At 46.2% G+C, this 15,767-nt stretch overlaps 1 protein-coding gene across 2 annotated transcripts in view; it reads left to right on the top strand.

Moving 5' to 3' along the window:
- The window catches only part of shisa9a (shisa family member 9a), a 307,558-nt gene extending 292,124 nt beyond the window's left edge, over positions 1 to 15,434 (top strand). For both annotated transcript variants that reach the window (XM_078418302.1, XM_078418301.1), the window contains one exon: positions 14,884 to 15,434. In XM_078418302.1, coding sequence (XP_078274428.1) covers positions 14,884 to 15,257 — 374 coding nt within the window. In that variant the 3' untranslated portion in view covers positions 15,258 to 15,434. The remainder of the gene's footprint in view (positions 1 to 14,883) is intronic.
- Positions 15,435 to 15,767: the final 333 nt, after the last annotated feature.

Here is a 15,767-nt window from a genome sequence, read left to right as displayed (position 1 = left end):
AGGTGCATGGATAGGACAGGTTTGGTGGGATATGGACCAAACATGGGCAGGTGGGTCATGTTGGCCTGTTTCCACACATCACTGTGACTTTGTGACTGTGTGACTCTGTGTTTAGAGATCCAGTGTGGAAACAGGCCCTTTGGGCCCACCGAGTCCGTGCCGACCAGCGATCCCCACACATTAACACTATCCTACACCCACGAGGGACAATTTTTACATTTACCAAGCCAATTAACCTACAAACCTGTACGTCTTTGGAGTGTGGGAGGAAACCGAAGATCTCGGAGAAAACCCACGCAGGTCACGGGGAGAACGTACAAACTCCGTACAGACCTAGTCGGGATTGAACCCGGGTCTCCGGCGCGGCATTCGCTGTAAGGCAGCAACTCTACCGCTGCGCCACCTGTGGGTGACTCTCTGTGACTCTGTGACTCTGTGACTCTGTTTCTCCGTGTCTCTGTGTCTCTGTGACTCTGTGTCTGTGTGTCTCTGTGTCTGTGTGTCTCTGTGACTCTGTCTCCGTGACTCTGTGACTGTGTCTCTGTGACTCTGTGTCTCTGTGTCTCTGTGTCTCTGTGTCTCTGTGACTCTGTGACTCTGTGTCTCTGTGTCCCTGTGTCTCTGTGTCTCTGTGTCTCTGTGACTCTGTGACTCTGTGACTCTGTGTCTCTGTGTCTCTGTGACTCTGTGTCTCTGTGTCTCTGTGTCTCTGTGTCTCTGTGTCTCTGTGTCTCCGTGACTCTGTGTCTCTGTGTCTCTGTGTCTCTGTGACTCTGTGACTCTGTGTCTCTGTGTCTCTGTGACTCTGTGACTCTGTGTCTGTGTGTCTGTGTGACTCTGTGTCTCTGTGTCTCTGTGACTCCGTGACTCTTTGTCTCTGTGACTCTAGCTTGGATTGAGGCAGGATGTGGTGACCTTGACAGTCATTGGCAATGTAGTCCTTACTGTGCTCTAAGGTTCTCATTGGTATTGGTGGCATAGTTCAGTCAAGACTTATTAAAGCATTGATATCTCATATGGTGAGACTCGAGTGAGAAAATTGCATCCCGAATTCCTTTAATTGGTGAGACCTCCAACTGGGAGCTCGAACTCAATTCTCCTTCCTTCTCTTGTCATACTCCAGTTATTCTCTGTGTCACACTCAACTCCACGGGGAATTGTGAACAATCTGGAGCAACTGGTTTGTGCAGAAGCCTTTTAGACAAAAGCAATTCTGCCAAAAATACTTTATCCCAAATATTTGATTAATGGAGAGCTAACTTTATTAAAACAACAGATGACACATCTATGGTTTATTTAAAACATTATATATTTGGAATAACATTATATGTGTCATTATTCAGACGCAATCTGCGGGAAGTTTCATTTTTCTGCCATGATTTCACGTTGATTCTACTCAAACAGAATGCTTTGATGTAGTTCTTTTAAAATTAAAATGTTACTCCAGAATAAAGTCCCCACAGTGGTTTATCTAGAGTTTGATCAAAGAAAATACTCAATTTTAAAAGGGATGAATATAAGTGAGCTTCTCAGGAAGTGTTTCTCAGCGTTAGGCTCCCAAGCCAAGGGGTTGAACCAGGACCGCACTTTGCTGAAGTTTCCAGGAGCCACAATCCACACTGATCGAGTGAAAGCAGAGAAGATAGACACAAAATGCTGGAGTAACTCAGTGGGACAGGCAGCATCTCTGGAGAGAAGGAATGGGTGACGTTTCGGGTCGAGACCCTTCTTCAGACTGAGAGTCAGGGGAGGGAGAGACTAGAGACATGGAAGGGTAAGGTGTGAAAACGACAGGTCAAAGCAGATGGTGATCAAGGCAATGCAGAATGATTCATTGTTGGCTGAGGGGAAGGTGACAACGAGGCAATGAAAGTCCAATCACTGGAATTTCCTGTTGTAACAGGAAGTCCGCACTAAGGCCACTCTTCCCAGCTCTGTAACACTGTTCAACTCCACCTCTGAACATAGAACTGTACAGGAATAAGCCCATCAGCCCACAATATTTTGCCGAACATGATACCGGGTTAAACAAATCTCCCCTTCCTGCACATAATCCGTTTCCCTCTATTTCCTGCGTTTCCATGGGTCTATCAGAAAGCGTCCTCACTGCCTCAACTCGTCTGTCGCTAAAAGCTCCAGGCTTGCCTCTTCTTGCCAGCCTCCTCTTTCACTCCTTTGCATTCCCCATCAGCCTCAGGTTGTCCAAGGAGTGGTGCTTCTGCGTCACCATCTTCTTTGTTCCTCCTGCTCATAATTTTATACACTAGTTTAATATCCCCTCAGCCCTCTTTATTTCAAAGAAAACAGACTCTGACAGTCAGTCCTTATGAATGGGAATCTCCAGTCCTGGCAACATCTTCAGAAATCTCCTCAGCAATCTCTCTGGTGCCATTCTATCCTACAATTAATTCTACATACATTTCCAATAAGACCACTTGAATTCAGTGCCTTGACTGATAAAGAACGGAGCATTAAACTGGGACTGCTGGCCTTCTCAGGTAGATGTCACAGATCCAGTGATACTTTTCAGGGGGAGCTGGGAGAAGGCATGCTTCTTGCTGTCATGGTCAGTATTTATTTCTCAACCAATGGTACCAAAATAGATTAAGAGGTTGCTGGCACATTTCTATTATGAGGGCATGTTGTCCACCAGTCTCTAGTTGAAAATAAACACTGAGGTAACCTTTAAAGTAAATATAAGAAAATAACTGCAGATGCTGGTACAAATCGAAGGGATTTATTCACAAAATGCTGGAGTAACTCAGCAGGTCAGGCAGCATCTCGGGAGAGAAGGAATGGGTGACGTTTCGGAAAGAAGGGTTTCGACCCGAAACGTCACCCATTCCTTCTCTCCCGAGATGCTGCCTGACCTGCTGAGTTACTCCAGCATTTTGTGAATAGATACCTTTAAAGTAAATATGATACGTTAATCAGTGATAGTTGAATAAAGCTAAATCTCCACATCTTTCATGCATCATCCATTGTAGACGACCTGAAGAAGCAGCTCAAATGCAAAATATGGTTTGTCTCAGATCATTTCGTCGAATGCCTTTGAGAATGGCCAGCTTTTCAGCGATGGAGCGAATAGGTTTATGATTGTAGAAGTACATTGACCAAGAAATTCACCGTTTACATGCTTTAAACTCTAGTGTAAGAAAATAACTGCAGATGCTGGTACAAATCGCAGGTATTTATTCACAAAATGCTGGAGTAACTCAGCAGGTCAGGCAGCATCTCAGGAGAGAAGGAATGGGTGACGTTTCGGGTCGAGACCCTTCTTCAGACTGATGTCAGGGGGGTGGGACAAAGGAAGGATAGAGGTGGAGACAGGAAGATAGAGGGAGATCTGGGAAGGGGGAAGGGAAGTGAGGGACAGAGGAACGATCTAAAGTTGGAGGTCAATGTTCATACCACTGGGCTGTTCCTCCAATTTCCGGTGGGCCTCACTATGGCACTGGAGGAGACCCATGACAGAAAGGTCAGACTGGGAGTGGGAGGGGGAGTTGAAGTGCTCAGCCACCGGGAGATCAGTTTGGTTAATGCGGACTGAGCGAAGGTGTTGAGCGAAACGATCGCCGAGCCTGCGTTTGGTTTCGCCGATGTAAAGAAGTTGACATCTAGGGCAGCGGATACAATAGATGAGGTTGGAGGAGGTGCAGGTGAACCTCTGTCTCACCTGGAAAGATTGTTTGGGTCCTTGGATGGAGTTGAGGGGGGAGGTAAAGGGACAGGTGTTGCATCGCCTGCGGTTGCAGGGGAAAGTTCCCGGGGATGGGGTGGTTTGGGTGAGAAGGGACGAGTGGACCAGGGAGTTACGGAGGGAACGGTCTCTGCGAAACGCAGAAAGGGGAGGGGATGGGAAGATGTGGCCAGTAGTGGGGTTCCGTTGTAGGTGACGGAAATGTTGGCGAATGATTTGTTGGATCCGCTGGCTGATGGGGTGGAAGACGAGAACGAGGGGGATTCTGTCCTTGTTACGAGTGGGGGGAGGGGGAGCAAGAGCAGAGCTGCGGGATATAGAGGAGGCCCTAGTGAGAGCCTCATCTATAATGGAAGAGGGGAAGCCCCGTTTCCTGAAGAATGAGGACATCTCTGATGCCCTAGTGTGAAACACCTTATCCCGGGCGCAGATGCGGCGTAGACGGAGGAATTGGGAGTAGGGGATAGACTTTTTGCAGGAGACGGGTTGGAAGAAGTGTAGTCCAGATAGCTGTGGGAGTCAGTGGGTTTATAGTAGATGTCAGTCACTGGTCTGTCTCCTGTGATGGAGATGATGAGGTCCGGAAACGGGAGGGAGATGTCGGAGATAGTCCAAGTATATTTAAGGGCAGGATGGAAATTGGAAGTGAAGTGTATGAAGTCAGTGAGTTCTGCATGGGTGCAAGAGGTAGCACCAAGGCAGTCGTCGATGTAGCGGAGGTAGAGTTCGGGGATGGGGCCAGTGTACGTCTGGAACAGGGATCAGGGGGTATGGGGAGAAGGCAGGAACAGGGTACTGATTGAGAATGATCAGCCATGATCACATTGAATGGCCGAATGGCTCGAAGGACCAAATGGCCTCCTCCTGCACCTATTGTCGATTGTACCCAACAAGATAGACCTTTCGACCCTAAAAACCGTAGTATGTCATGATGCCATTTTAGTAGGCAGAAACTTGCAGAAACATTTAAAAAGAAAAATAACAAAAATCTGTGAATTGATAGATGAGATATATTCTGAATTTTAATGGTATCATCACACATACTGTCCCCCAAAACACTGATTACACTGCGAGAGGCATAGCGAACGGTGGGTTTTGCCTACTAAAATGGCCCCTTTGCGTACTACACTTCAGTATAGGCGATTTCAACGGAGTGGTCCATTGTGTTCCTCTAGTATCTTTGGTTTCGTCCCATTCGTTGCATGGTCTGGAAGGAGTGGAATGACAAATAAACTAACCAACTAACTAAATATTGCAGCGTGCCTTCTGGGCAAATATTCAAAATCAACAAGGAATCAGTCCGAAGAAGGGTCTCGACCATTCCTTCTCTCCAGAGATGCTGCCTGTCCCGCTGAGTTACTCCAGCACTTTGTGCCTCTCTTCAATTTAAACCAGCACCTGTAGTTCTTCACAACACTATGAATCACATTATTGGATTGCAGGCAGTTTTACAGCCAGGGAGGGAATGAGAGCAGTCTATTAGAGGCCTCCTCAAAGGATTGACTTTGTAGGTTGTTTGTCATGGTACGCATCCTTCCAAAAGCATTGTTGTCGTGTGGAAATCCTGAAAGTGCTTCAGAACTAATTGAGTACTTTCCAAGTCATTATGACGGTATGTGTTGAGCCTGTTGCATGTAACAAGGTCCCACAAACAGCATATCAGCTATTAACTAGACAATCTGTTTGTCTCAGTGGAGTTGGTGGAGAGAGGAATCTTCGCCAGGACACCAGAAGAGCTCACTGCTCTTTTCCATACGTTTGGGCAGGAGTCTCACTTCCACTTCATTCTGAAAATGGCACAACTAACATTGCTGTGCCACAGTAAAGTGTCAGACTGCTTTACATAGAAACATAGAAAATAGGTGCAGGAGGAGGCCGTTTGGCCCTTTGATTCATTGTGATCATGGCTGATCATCCACAATCAGTAACCCGTGCCTGCCTTCTCCCCATATCCCTTGAATCCGCTAGCCCCAAGAGCTCTATCTCACTCTCTTTTAAATTCACCCAGTGAATGGGCCTCCACTTCCTTCTGTGGCAGAGAATGCCACAAATTCACAACTCTCTGGGTGAAAAAGTTTCTTCTCGCCTCAGTTTTAAATGGCCTCCCTTTTAGTCTAAGACTGTGGCCCCTGGTTCTACATAAACAGCCGTGACCTGGGCCACCCAACGTGTGGCTTCTTATCTTTGAGGTAAAAGTGTTAATCAAAAATCGGACCCTGCAGCAGTATCTTCGGATGGCACAGTGGCACAACGGGTAGAATAACTGCCTCATGGCCCCAGCAACCTCATTGCAATCCTGACCTCAGGTGTGTAAGAAAATAACTGCAGATGCTGGTACAAATCGAAGGTATTTATTCACAAAGTGCTGGAGTAACTCAGCAGGTCAGGCAGTATCTCAGGAGAGAAGGAATGGGTGAAGGTATTTATTCACAAAGTGCTGGAGTAACTCAGCAGGAATTCCTTCTCTCCTGAGATGCTGCCTGACCTGCTGAGTTATTCCAGCACTGTGAATAAATACCTTCACCCATTCCTTCTCTCCTGAGATGCTGCCTGACCTGCTGAGTTACTCCAGCACTTTGTGACCTCAGGTGTCGTTGGTGTGTGAAGTTTGCATGTTCTTCCTGTGACCATGTGGATTTCCCCCAGGTAATTTGTTTTCCTGCTAGTGATGTGTGGGTTGGTCGATTAATCGGCCACTGTAAATCGCTTTAGAGTCGGAGGTGTTGATGGGAGAGTTTAGTTTTAGAGATACAGCGCGGAAACAGGCCTCTCCGGCCCACCGAGTCCGCACTGACCAGCGATCCCCGCACATTTTACAATTACATTCATACCAAGCCAATGAATCCTTCAAACCTGTACATCTTTGGAGTGTGCGAGGAAACCGAAGATCTCGGAGAAAACCCACGCAGGTCACGGGGAGAACGTACAAACTTCATACAAACAGGGCCTGTAGTCAGAATCGAACCCGGGTCTCTGGCGCCGTAAGGCCGCAACTCTACCGCTGCACCACTGCGCCACCCAGACGTAGTGTGTAGGGAAAATTAGTGGGGAAAATTAGTTGCTCTACGAACTGACATAGATTTGAGAGATCAAAATAACCTTATCCTCTGCCAACAGGGAATATGAAAATACTATAGTGCAGAAACTGAATACATGGAACAAAAACACAAAATGTTGGAAATATTGGGCAAGCCAGGCATCATCTTCAATAGAGTTCATGCAATAGATCAACAACCTTTCACCTGAACCAGGAAACGTTGTAGATAAAACAGAAAGTGGTGGGAATACTTTGCAGGTCAGGCAGCATCTAGGGAGAGGGAAGTGATTCAGGTCGACTTTAATGGGATCAGCAGGTTTAAGGAAACAGGGAAACAGGAAAGGACAGGGGAGAAGAGTAGGGATGGAGTGAGAACAGACGTTTGTCCATGAAAAAGGATTGATAGTAGAAGATGCAAGAAGTTGGCACTGGGCACAAAAAAAAAAGAAACAAAGACCATCAAGGAACCTAGCGGAGGTGTAAATGGGAGAAGCAGAATCATTTTTGAAATTACTGTAAGAAAATACTTTAGTTGCTTGGAATCTGAAACAGAAAAATGTTTTTTTCATTGTTCATTCGTTTTTTCATGCAATTCCACAATGGATTATAGGCTGTTGTAATTATGTTTGGGTTTGTTGAGAGGGACATTTTATAATGTCATCTTTATAATGTCTTGGAATATTAAGTTCAAAATTTAAGTGTTGTTTCTGGACACTCCAGCCCGGAGTTTCATAAATGCACAATTGTACACAATTGTAAAATAACTTCTGAACGGTGCACAATATTTCAGCTGGGGCTGGATTAATGCTCAATGGATTGGGAGCATTTTAGCCCCGCTGTTACATTCTAAGTCTCAGCTGCTGAAGGCAACTAGTCCGCAAGGCTTCCTTTATGCCTTCTTAACCACCTTCAATGCTGCCTCAGGGATCCTGGACCAGTGCCCTCACCTACAAAGAAAACGCCTGAGCTGCTTATCATTCCCCTGCACCCTTGGTGAAGGCTGATGATGTTCTCCCTTGTCTGCACCATCTAAGGTTTAGAGATACCGCGCAGAAACGGGCCCTTTCGGCCCACCGGGTCGGCGCCGACCAGCGATCCCCACACATTAACACTAACCCACACCCACTAGGGACAATTTTTACATTTACCAAGCCAATTAACCTACGTACCTGTACGTCTTTGGAGTGTGTGGGAGGAAACTGAAGATCTCGGAGAAAACCCACGCAGGTCACGGGGAGAGCGTACAAACTCCGTACAGACAGCGCCCATAGTCGGGATCGAACCCGGGTCTCCGGCGCTGCATTCGCTGTAAGGCAGCAACTCTACCGCTGCGCCACCGTGACCGTCCTTTTGTCGATCATGTGTGGTCCTCGACTTCAGGACTTATTGATTAATTGGTAATTTTGGCAGAGAAATGGCAGATGGAATATAATATTGATAATCGTGAGATGATGGATATGTCCAGGAGGCATGATATGAAAGCTATGAAGTACTGAGGGGCAGAGAGAGGCTTTGGTATACAGAGTCGTGCAGTGATAGAATTGTACAACATGGCTCAACTCATCCACGTCCATCAGTAGACACCCTCCCACTCTGATTCCATTTCCTAGCGCTTGAACCATTGCCTTCTGGGCCAACGTGATTGAAGTGCTCACCTGGACATTCCTTAAATGCCGTCAGTGACCCAGCTTCTACCCCTCTCTCAGGCAGTGCCTCAGGAAGCGGGCCTCACTAAAGATCTGGACCTACTTCAATTCACCTACCTCCACAACAGATCGCTAGTGGATGCCATCTCACCAGCCCTTCTCTCTGTGCTGAAACACTTGGACAAGAAGAACACATTAATCAGGCTGGTGTTCATCTGAAGAAGGGACTCGACCCAAAACGTCACCCATTCCTTCTCTCCAGAGATGCTGCCTGTCCCACTGAGTTACTCCAGCTTTTTGTGTCTATCTTTGGTGTTACATGCATCCACTCTAAACTTATTGTCAAACTTAGGGAACTGGGTCTCTGTTTGTCCCTATGCAACTAGATTCTCAGCTGCCTCACCAACAGACCTCGATCACTACAAACCGACCGAGAATAAAGAGGGGAGAAGATTAGCCACTCCATCACAGTGAGGAATGTGGGGAGTCCGCTGTGGTGGATGTTTATGGTAACTTTTATGCAGTTGTGTGTCTTGTTGCCTTTTTTTAGTATGGCTGTATGGTAATTCGAGTTTCACTGTATCTTAATTGGTACACGTGACAATAAACAGACCTTTGAACCTTTGAACACTTCCTCCTTGCCAGCCATCATGACAGGAACACCTCAAGGCCGTGTGCTCATTCCACTTCTCCACCATCTCTGTACCCATGACTGTGTAGCCAGGTACAGGCCATCTTTAAATGTCCAAGCCATCTTGCCAATCAAAGCCATCTTTAAATTTCCCAATGATACTACTGTGGTTGGCTGAATATCGGATAACGATGACTTAGAGTACAGAAGAGAGTGTGCTAATCTAGTTGCCTGGTGCCATCTTGTTCTCAGCATTAGCTGCTTTCATTCTTGGATATTTCAGTTACCAAACCAGGCCATGATGCACCTGCTAAATATGTTCTCCACTGCACACTTGTGGAAGTTTGATAACATATTCGGCGACGTGCCGGACTTCCTCCTGTATGTGTATATGTGATCTGTGTATATATATTTGTGAGTATGTGTATATATACACACACTGAACTTTTTTCTCGTTTATTATATTGTTCACAGTGTACTATGTTTACATATTCTGTTGTGCTGCTGCAGGTAAGAATGTCATTCTTCTCTCTGCGACATGTAACGATACAACACTCTTGACACTCTTGGCTTCTCCAGTGTGTTGGCATTGAGTTGTGCACCCAAAGCAGCACCTAGTCTGAGTGCGGCTTTGGGAATGGTTGTGAAAATCAGAGGCTTCGGAATAGTTTCTGGGTGGAAGTGCAAACATCACTGATTCATGAGTGTGAAGGAAAGGGTTAAACAAAATGTTCCCTGGCAGCCTACAACCAGTGAAGTTGCCTCTTTAACTTACCGACATTTCACTGGATTAATCAAAAATTGCCAGGGGAAGTCAAGAGACGTTTCTGAGCCAGCGGCAGCAACGGCAGAAACTGGTTCCATGCACAGTGCAGCTTTGATGGGAGTAAGATTCAGATTGTTCAATAGATCAAGGAAAGTCAAGTTTAGCAAAACAACAGTATTTCAAAAAATAAAGTGCAATTTCTGTTAAATAGGCATTCACATGATGTGAATGCAGTTGACAAGGCCTGTATTTATCATATTCCCTATTTTTTAATCAAAAGAAACTTTATTCTGAATAAAACAAGAACTGTGCAAAAATTCGTCCGACATTCTCAGCGGCTATACATACATTCATTAGCGTTTTGTTTTGGTCGTGTTCACAGAAATATCCTTATACCCGGCACCCTTGCCACTCACGTGGCCCCCTCGGGTGATAACCCTTCCCTTGTTTGAGGGGCATCTCCACCACACCCTGCCCCCCAATGTCCAGCAGCGGAAGGACCCTAGACTGTGGTCCTCCACCACAGAGCCTTGGTGTTGGCTGCACCGAGCTTCAGTACGTCCCTCATCAGTTACTCCTGCAGTCTGGCTCATGAATCCTTTGGAACTGGATGACTTGTAGACCATTTCAGAGGATGCTTCAGTCACCTGCATCAGCATGGGTCTAGGGTGACTTATAGGCTAGCCCGAATGAGACCAACACATTACAGAACTTGGTGGATTTTCACAAGTCTAGAAGCTTCATGGTTCCCATTACTAATGCTGGTTTATTATTCCAGGTTTATTCATATATTAAAATTGAGTGCAAGATGCAGAGAGTAGGAGGAACATTTATTGCAATCATTAGAATGGTCTTATTTTAGAATAATAGTAGCTTTGCCAGGTCTGTAGTCACCCAGTGATAAGACTCTCAAAGTGGAGCAATGTCTTCACCAGTAACGGGCGGCACGGTGGCGCAGCGGTAGAGTTGCTGCCTTACAGCCCTTGCAGCGCCGGAGACCCGGGTTTGATCCCGACTACGGGTGCTGTCTGTACGGAGTTTGTACGTTCTCCCCGTGACCTGCATGGGTTTTCTCCGAGCTCTTCGGTTTCCTCCCACACTCCAAAGACGTACAGGTTTGTGGGTTAATTGGCTTGGTATAAATGTAAAATGATCCCTAGTGCATGTCGGATAGTGTTAGTGTGCGGGGATCGCTGGTCGGTGTGGACGCGGTGGGCCGAAGGGGCCTGTTTCCGCGCTGTATCTCTAAACTAAACAAAACCAGTTAATCCAACCAATCAAGCAGAAGGCGAAGTGCAAGGCTCATAAACTCAGAGATATCAGGGAGTAATTCCATTCATTTACCAAAAGCTGCAGAATTTGGCAGTGAGAAGTATTAATGCAGCAACATTTGTGAGCTTGTTTTACCTCCAGCCACCAATTACTGTGGAGTGTGTCACCAGCAAAGATACTAGAGGAACAAGATGGACCGCTCCGTTGAAGTCGCCTATACTGAAGTGTAGTACGCAAAGGAGCCATTTTAGTAGGCAGAACCCACCGTTCGCTATGCCTCTCGCGGTGTAATCAGTGTCTTGGGGGAACAGTATGTGTGATGATACCATTAAAATGCAGAATATATCTCATCTATCAATTCACAGATTTTTGTTATTTTTCTTTTAAAATGTTTCTGCCTCCTAAAATGGCGCCGTGACATACTACGGTTTTTAGGGTCGAGTGGTCTATCTTATTCCTCTAGTATCGTTGGTCACCAGGTACAAAAGGTGAATCACCGTTCTGTCCAGTGTGTTCCGCTCAATCCATCACCTGGGCACGATCAATTAAAACATTCCAAATGCTAAAATTGGTTAACGCTTCATTATATTAAATGTAGCGGCAGCAGTTCTCCAATGGTGCTCAGAGTGGATGTATTTTAGTGAGATAAAGCAGCAGAATAACAAATGGAACATGTCGTCGACATTCTTGGTAGAGCAGGCTCCTTGGAGAATGGGTGAAGACAGCACGAGAATCTTACTGCAGCTTGCAGCAGCATTAATTGGATGAAACCATGAGGGAATATGCAAAGTTGCTGCCAAGCAACACTTCCCCTCAGATGTCTCCTTGAAGCATCATCATGTTTAAGATCAAAAAATTCCTTTACCAACAAAGGGCTGTCAGCAGCATTATTTAGTTCCACAAGTTTTGAATAGACTGCTCCAAATGTCACTTATTTTCTTTCCATCTGCCACACTTCAAGCCATCTCTTCTCAGCTTTATTCCAAAGCTGTTCCTTCCTAAATTTGGTACAGTGGTGATCAATTTGACTACGTACGCGGTATGGTTACTTTCTACAGTGTGAATAGATCAGTCATTTTACTTTTTTAGCTTTTCCCTCTCTGAGTTCAATGATGATCATCGTTCCTCCTTCTCAGTGGGGTATTTTGTTATGAGGAGGTTTGCTGTGTGTGGGAGAAGGGGGAGCAGTATTGTAAAATGAAAAATGTCATAGTTATCGAAGGCATATTTGTAACAGTTAGTAATGATGACCATGTTGACAATGGTGAATATACTCTTTAGAATTTCAGGTAGGTAAAAATCCAACCATTTACAAAAGACACTTGCGTAATTGTTTTGTGATATTTAATATTATATTATTGTATTATATCCATCTCTTCCTTTTTGGCACTGTGTATATGTTGGAGCACTAGGGGTTGCCAACTTCCTCACTCCCAAATACGGGACAAGGTGACGTCACCGCCCCGCGCCCCATGTGACATCACCCAGCCAGTGGCCACGTGCTCCCGCTCCACCAATGGCGGCCGCCCGGGCTGGGAGGCGGGTTGCTACGCAACCTCTGGATTCCGGGTGTTGGGAGTTTGGAACCATCCGGGCCGCGTTCGAATCAAGCCATCAGTGGACCGTGCATAGGTTGAAGGACGCATAATGAGCCTGCGAAAGCAAACGCCCAGCGATTTTCTAAAACAAATCATAGGGAAGCCAGTGGTGGCTACAGTGTCCGGGCCTACAGCGCCCCCCCGGGCCTAATACGGGACAAGGGCGGTCCCGTATGGGACAAAACAATTTACCCCAAAATACGGGATGTCTCGGCTAATATGGAACAGTTGGCAACCCCATGGAGCACGTGCAGTGGCTCGTGCAAGGCAGTGATGGAGCAGCCATGCCTCCATTTTACTAAATAGTGATGTGTATTGAATCACTAGTACATTAATTAAAATGTCTTCCTTTGGGCAATCACAAGCGTTGAAGTTGACTGGCAGACTTGAATATTCCATTGTTTTACATAGAAACATAGAAAATAGGTGCAGGAGGAGGCTGTTCGGCCCTTTCACCAATTCCGGTTTGTCTATCACCCCAGTGCTCATTGTGTTGTATCAATCAGTGTTGATCAGTGTTTAAAATATGCAATAATTTAACTTCCTTTACATGCTTTAAACTTGCCAAATGTATGCAACAAAATGGTGTTTTACTACAACTGGGCTTCAGTCAGATTTGAAAGTAAAGAATGATGGGAGTTTTTGTAGCCTGCATACTTCTAAACTAAAGTGCATTGATGACTTAGGTGGGGTGGCACGGTGGCCCAGCGTAGAGTTGCTGCCTTACAGCTCCAGCGATCCAGGTTCGATCCTGACTCTGAGAGCTGTGTGTACCGAGTTTGTACATTCTCCCCGTGACCACGTGGGTTTTCCGCGGGTGCTCCGGTTTCCTCCCACACTCCAAAGACGTATAGGTTTGTACATTGGCTTTGCTATAAATGGTAAATTATCCCAAGTAGGATAGCATTAGTGTGTGGGGATCGCTGGTCGGCGCGGACTCGCATGGCCGAAGGGCCTGTTTCCGTGCTGTATCTCTAAACTGAACTGACCTGAACACTGCCCTAAGTTGCCTCATGGTGCAAGAACACTTTCCTTTTAAAATCATAATCTTATAGTAAAACCTCCCCAGGGTGTTAAATCTTCCAATCCACAGTCCAGTAATGGTCCAACATCGCAGTTGGGCTCATCGTCACTGGAGTTTAGAAGGACAAGAGGGGGTCTTATAGAGACGTATAAAATTATAAAAGGACTGGACAAACTAGATGCAGGAAAAATGTTCCCAATATTGGGGGAGTCCAGAATCAGGGGCCACAGTCTTAAGGATAAAGGGGAGGCCATTTATAACTGAGATGAGAAAAAACTTTTTCACCCAGAGGGTTGTGAATTTGTGGAATTTTCTGCCACAGAAGGCAGTGGAGGCCAATTCACTGGATGAATTTAAAAGAGAGTTAGATAGAGCTCTAGGGGCTAGTGGAATCGAGGGATATGGGGAGAAGGCAGGAACGGGTTACTGATTGTGGATGATCAGCCATGGTCACAATGAATGGCGGTGCTGACTCGAAGGGCCAAATGGCCTCCTCCGGCACCTATTTTCTATGTTTCTATGTTCCTCCAATTCTGGCTTCTTGCACAAACATGATTTTGTTTGCTCTGTCTTTGGCAACGGTGGCTCAACTGGTAGAGTTGCTGTCTCACAGCGCCAGAGACGCGGGTTCGATTCTGCCTCTGTAGAGTTTGCATGTTCCCCCTGATACCATGTGGGCTTCCACTGGGTGTTCCAGTTTCCTCCCACAACCCAAGGACCTGCGGGTTTGTAAGCTAATTGGCCTCTGTAAAGTGTCCCCTAGTGTGTCGGGGGTGGATGAGAAAGTGGGATGACATAGAACTAGTGTGAGTAGGTGGTTGGTATGGACTCCGTGGTTCACAGGGCCTGTTTCCATGCTGTATTTCAAAACTGAACTCAGTGGCTTCAGATATCTACCCCCCCAGGGTCTGTAAAACCTCTCTATCTCCTTAGCAGCCTGAACAGCAGTCCTTAAACCTTAACTCTGACCAAGCTTTTATTCACTCAGTACAGTATCTCCTTACATGCCAAATCACATCTGACAATGGTTTTGTGAAATGCCGCAGGAAATGTCACTCCATTAAGACCAGCAGTGTAATGGAAAGCTGTTGCACCTGGCATTGATTGCAATTATTCCATCGCCGAGCGTTGCAAAACTGTGCACCATTTTCTATTTGAAACGATGCACCACTAATACTTATTTTATTTCTTTCCCTAAATACTCCTTAGCTGAAAAGGCAAACGATGACTTCTTTGCCAAGCGACAGCATTTTGCGGAGCTGGCCGCCAAGGGGAGCTTGCCCCTCCACCCTGTGCAGATGCCAATGGACCTCGATGACCCAGTGCGGGTCTCGGACACCTACAACCCCAAGCCGCCCGGGCAGAGGAACAAAATCACCAAGATGCACACGCATCCTCTGGTCTTCGATTCTGACTACAAAACCTGGGACACCAATGACACGACCATCCGCAGGCAGGCCTACGCCAACAAGAGACCCTGCACGGTGGGGCCTGTGGCAGAGAAGGCCAGCCCTCAGGCACAGCATTACCTGGGACAGCAGCCGTACTTTGTAACCAACAGCAAAACAGAAGTGACCGTGTGATGACCAGCGCCTTTTTTTTATTTAAAAAACAAACATTGATACCTGAGAATTACCTACCCCAGATGGAAGAATGTTAAAATGTGCTCTAGTTGTCGACTAACACAAATTGGGCTACGGAATTTGAAAAATGAGCAATACAGTGGACTGAAGGATTAACTACAGTGGACTTTATGTTGGGGGGGGGGGGGGGGGGAGTTGCGGATTTTCTTAAAGAAAAAGACCAGTTCATATTGCAATAGCACATTTCAGTTTCTTTGTCAGAGGCTATTGGGACATGCGAATGTTTAAGACAATTGGGAGCATGCTTTCTGAAGTTTTCTAGCTTCCTCCACACGCAATTGGGAAAGGAAGGGTGGAGACAGCATACCCCTGTCTTAAACAGAGAGCGTTTTGATCAGCTTGCTGACTATCAGCTGCCTTGAGTCTCGCTGGGAAGACTGGGTAACGTAGGTTGTGCCTTTACTCTGGAAAACGATGCTGTTCACTTCGGTCATGGTTGGCAATCCCACT

This window comes from Rhinoraja longicauda, chromosome 21, assembly GCF_053455715.1.
Source record: "Rhinoraja longicauda isolate Sanriku21f chromosome 21, sRhiLon1.1, whole genome shotgun sequence".
Taxonomy (NCBI): domain Eukaryota; kingdom Metazoa; phylum Chordata; class Chondrichthyes; order Rajiformes; family Arhynchobatidae; genus Rhinoraja; species Rhinoraja longicauda.
Note: the sequence above shows the minus strand (reverse complement) of the source record. Positions and strands in the feature narration are given on the sequence as shown.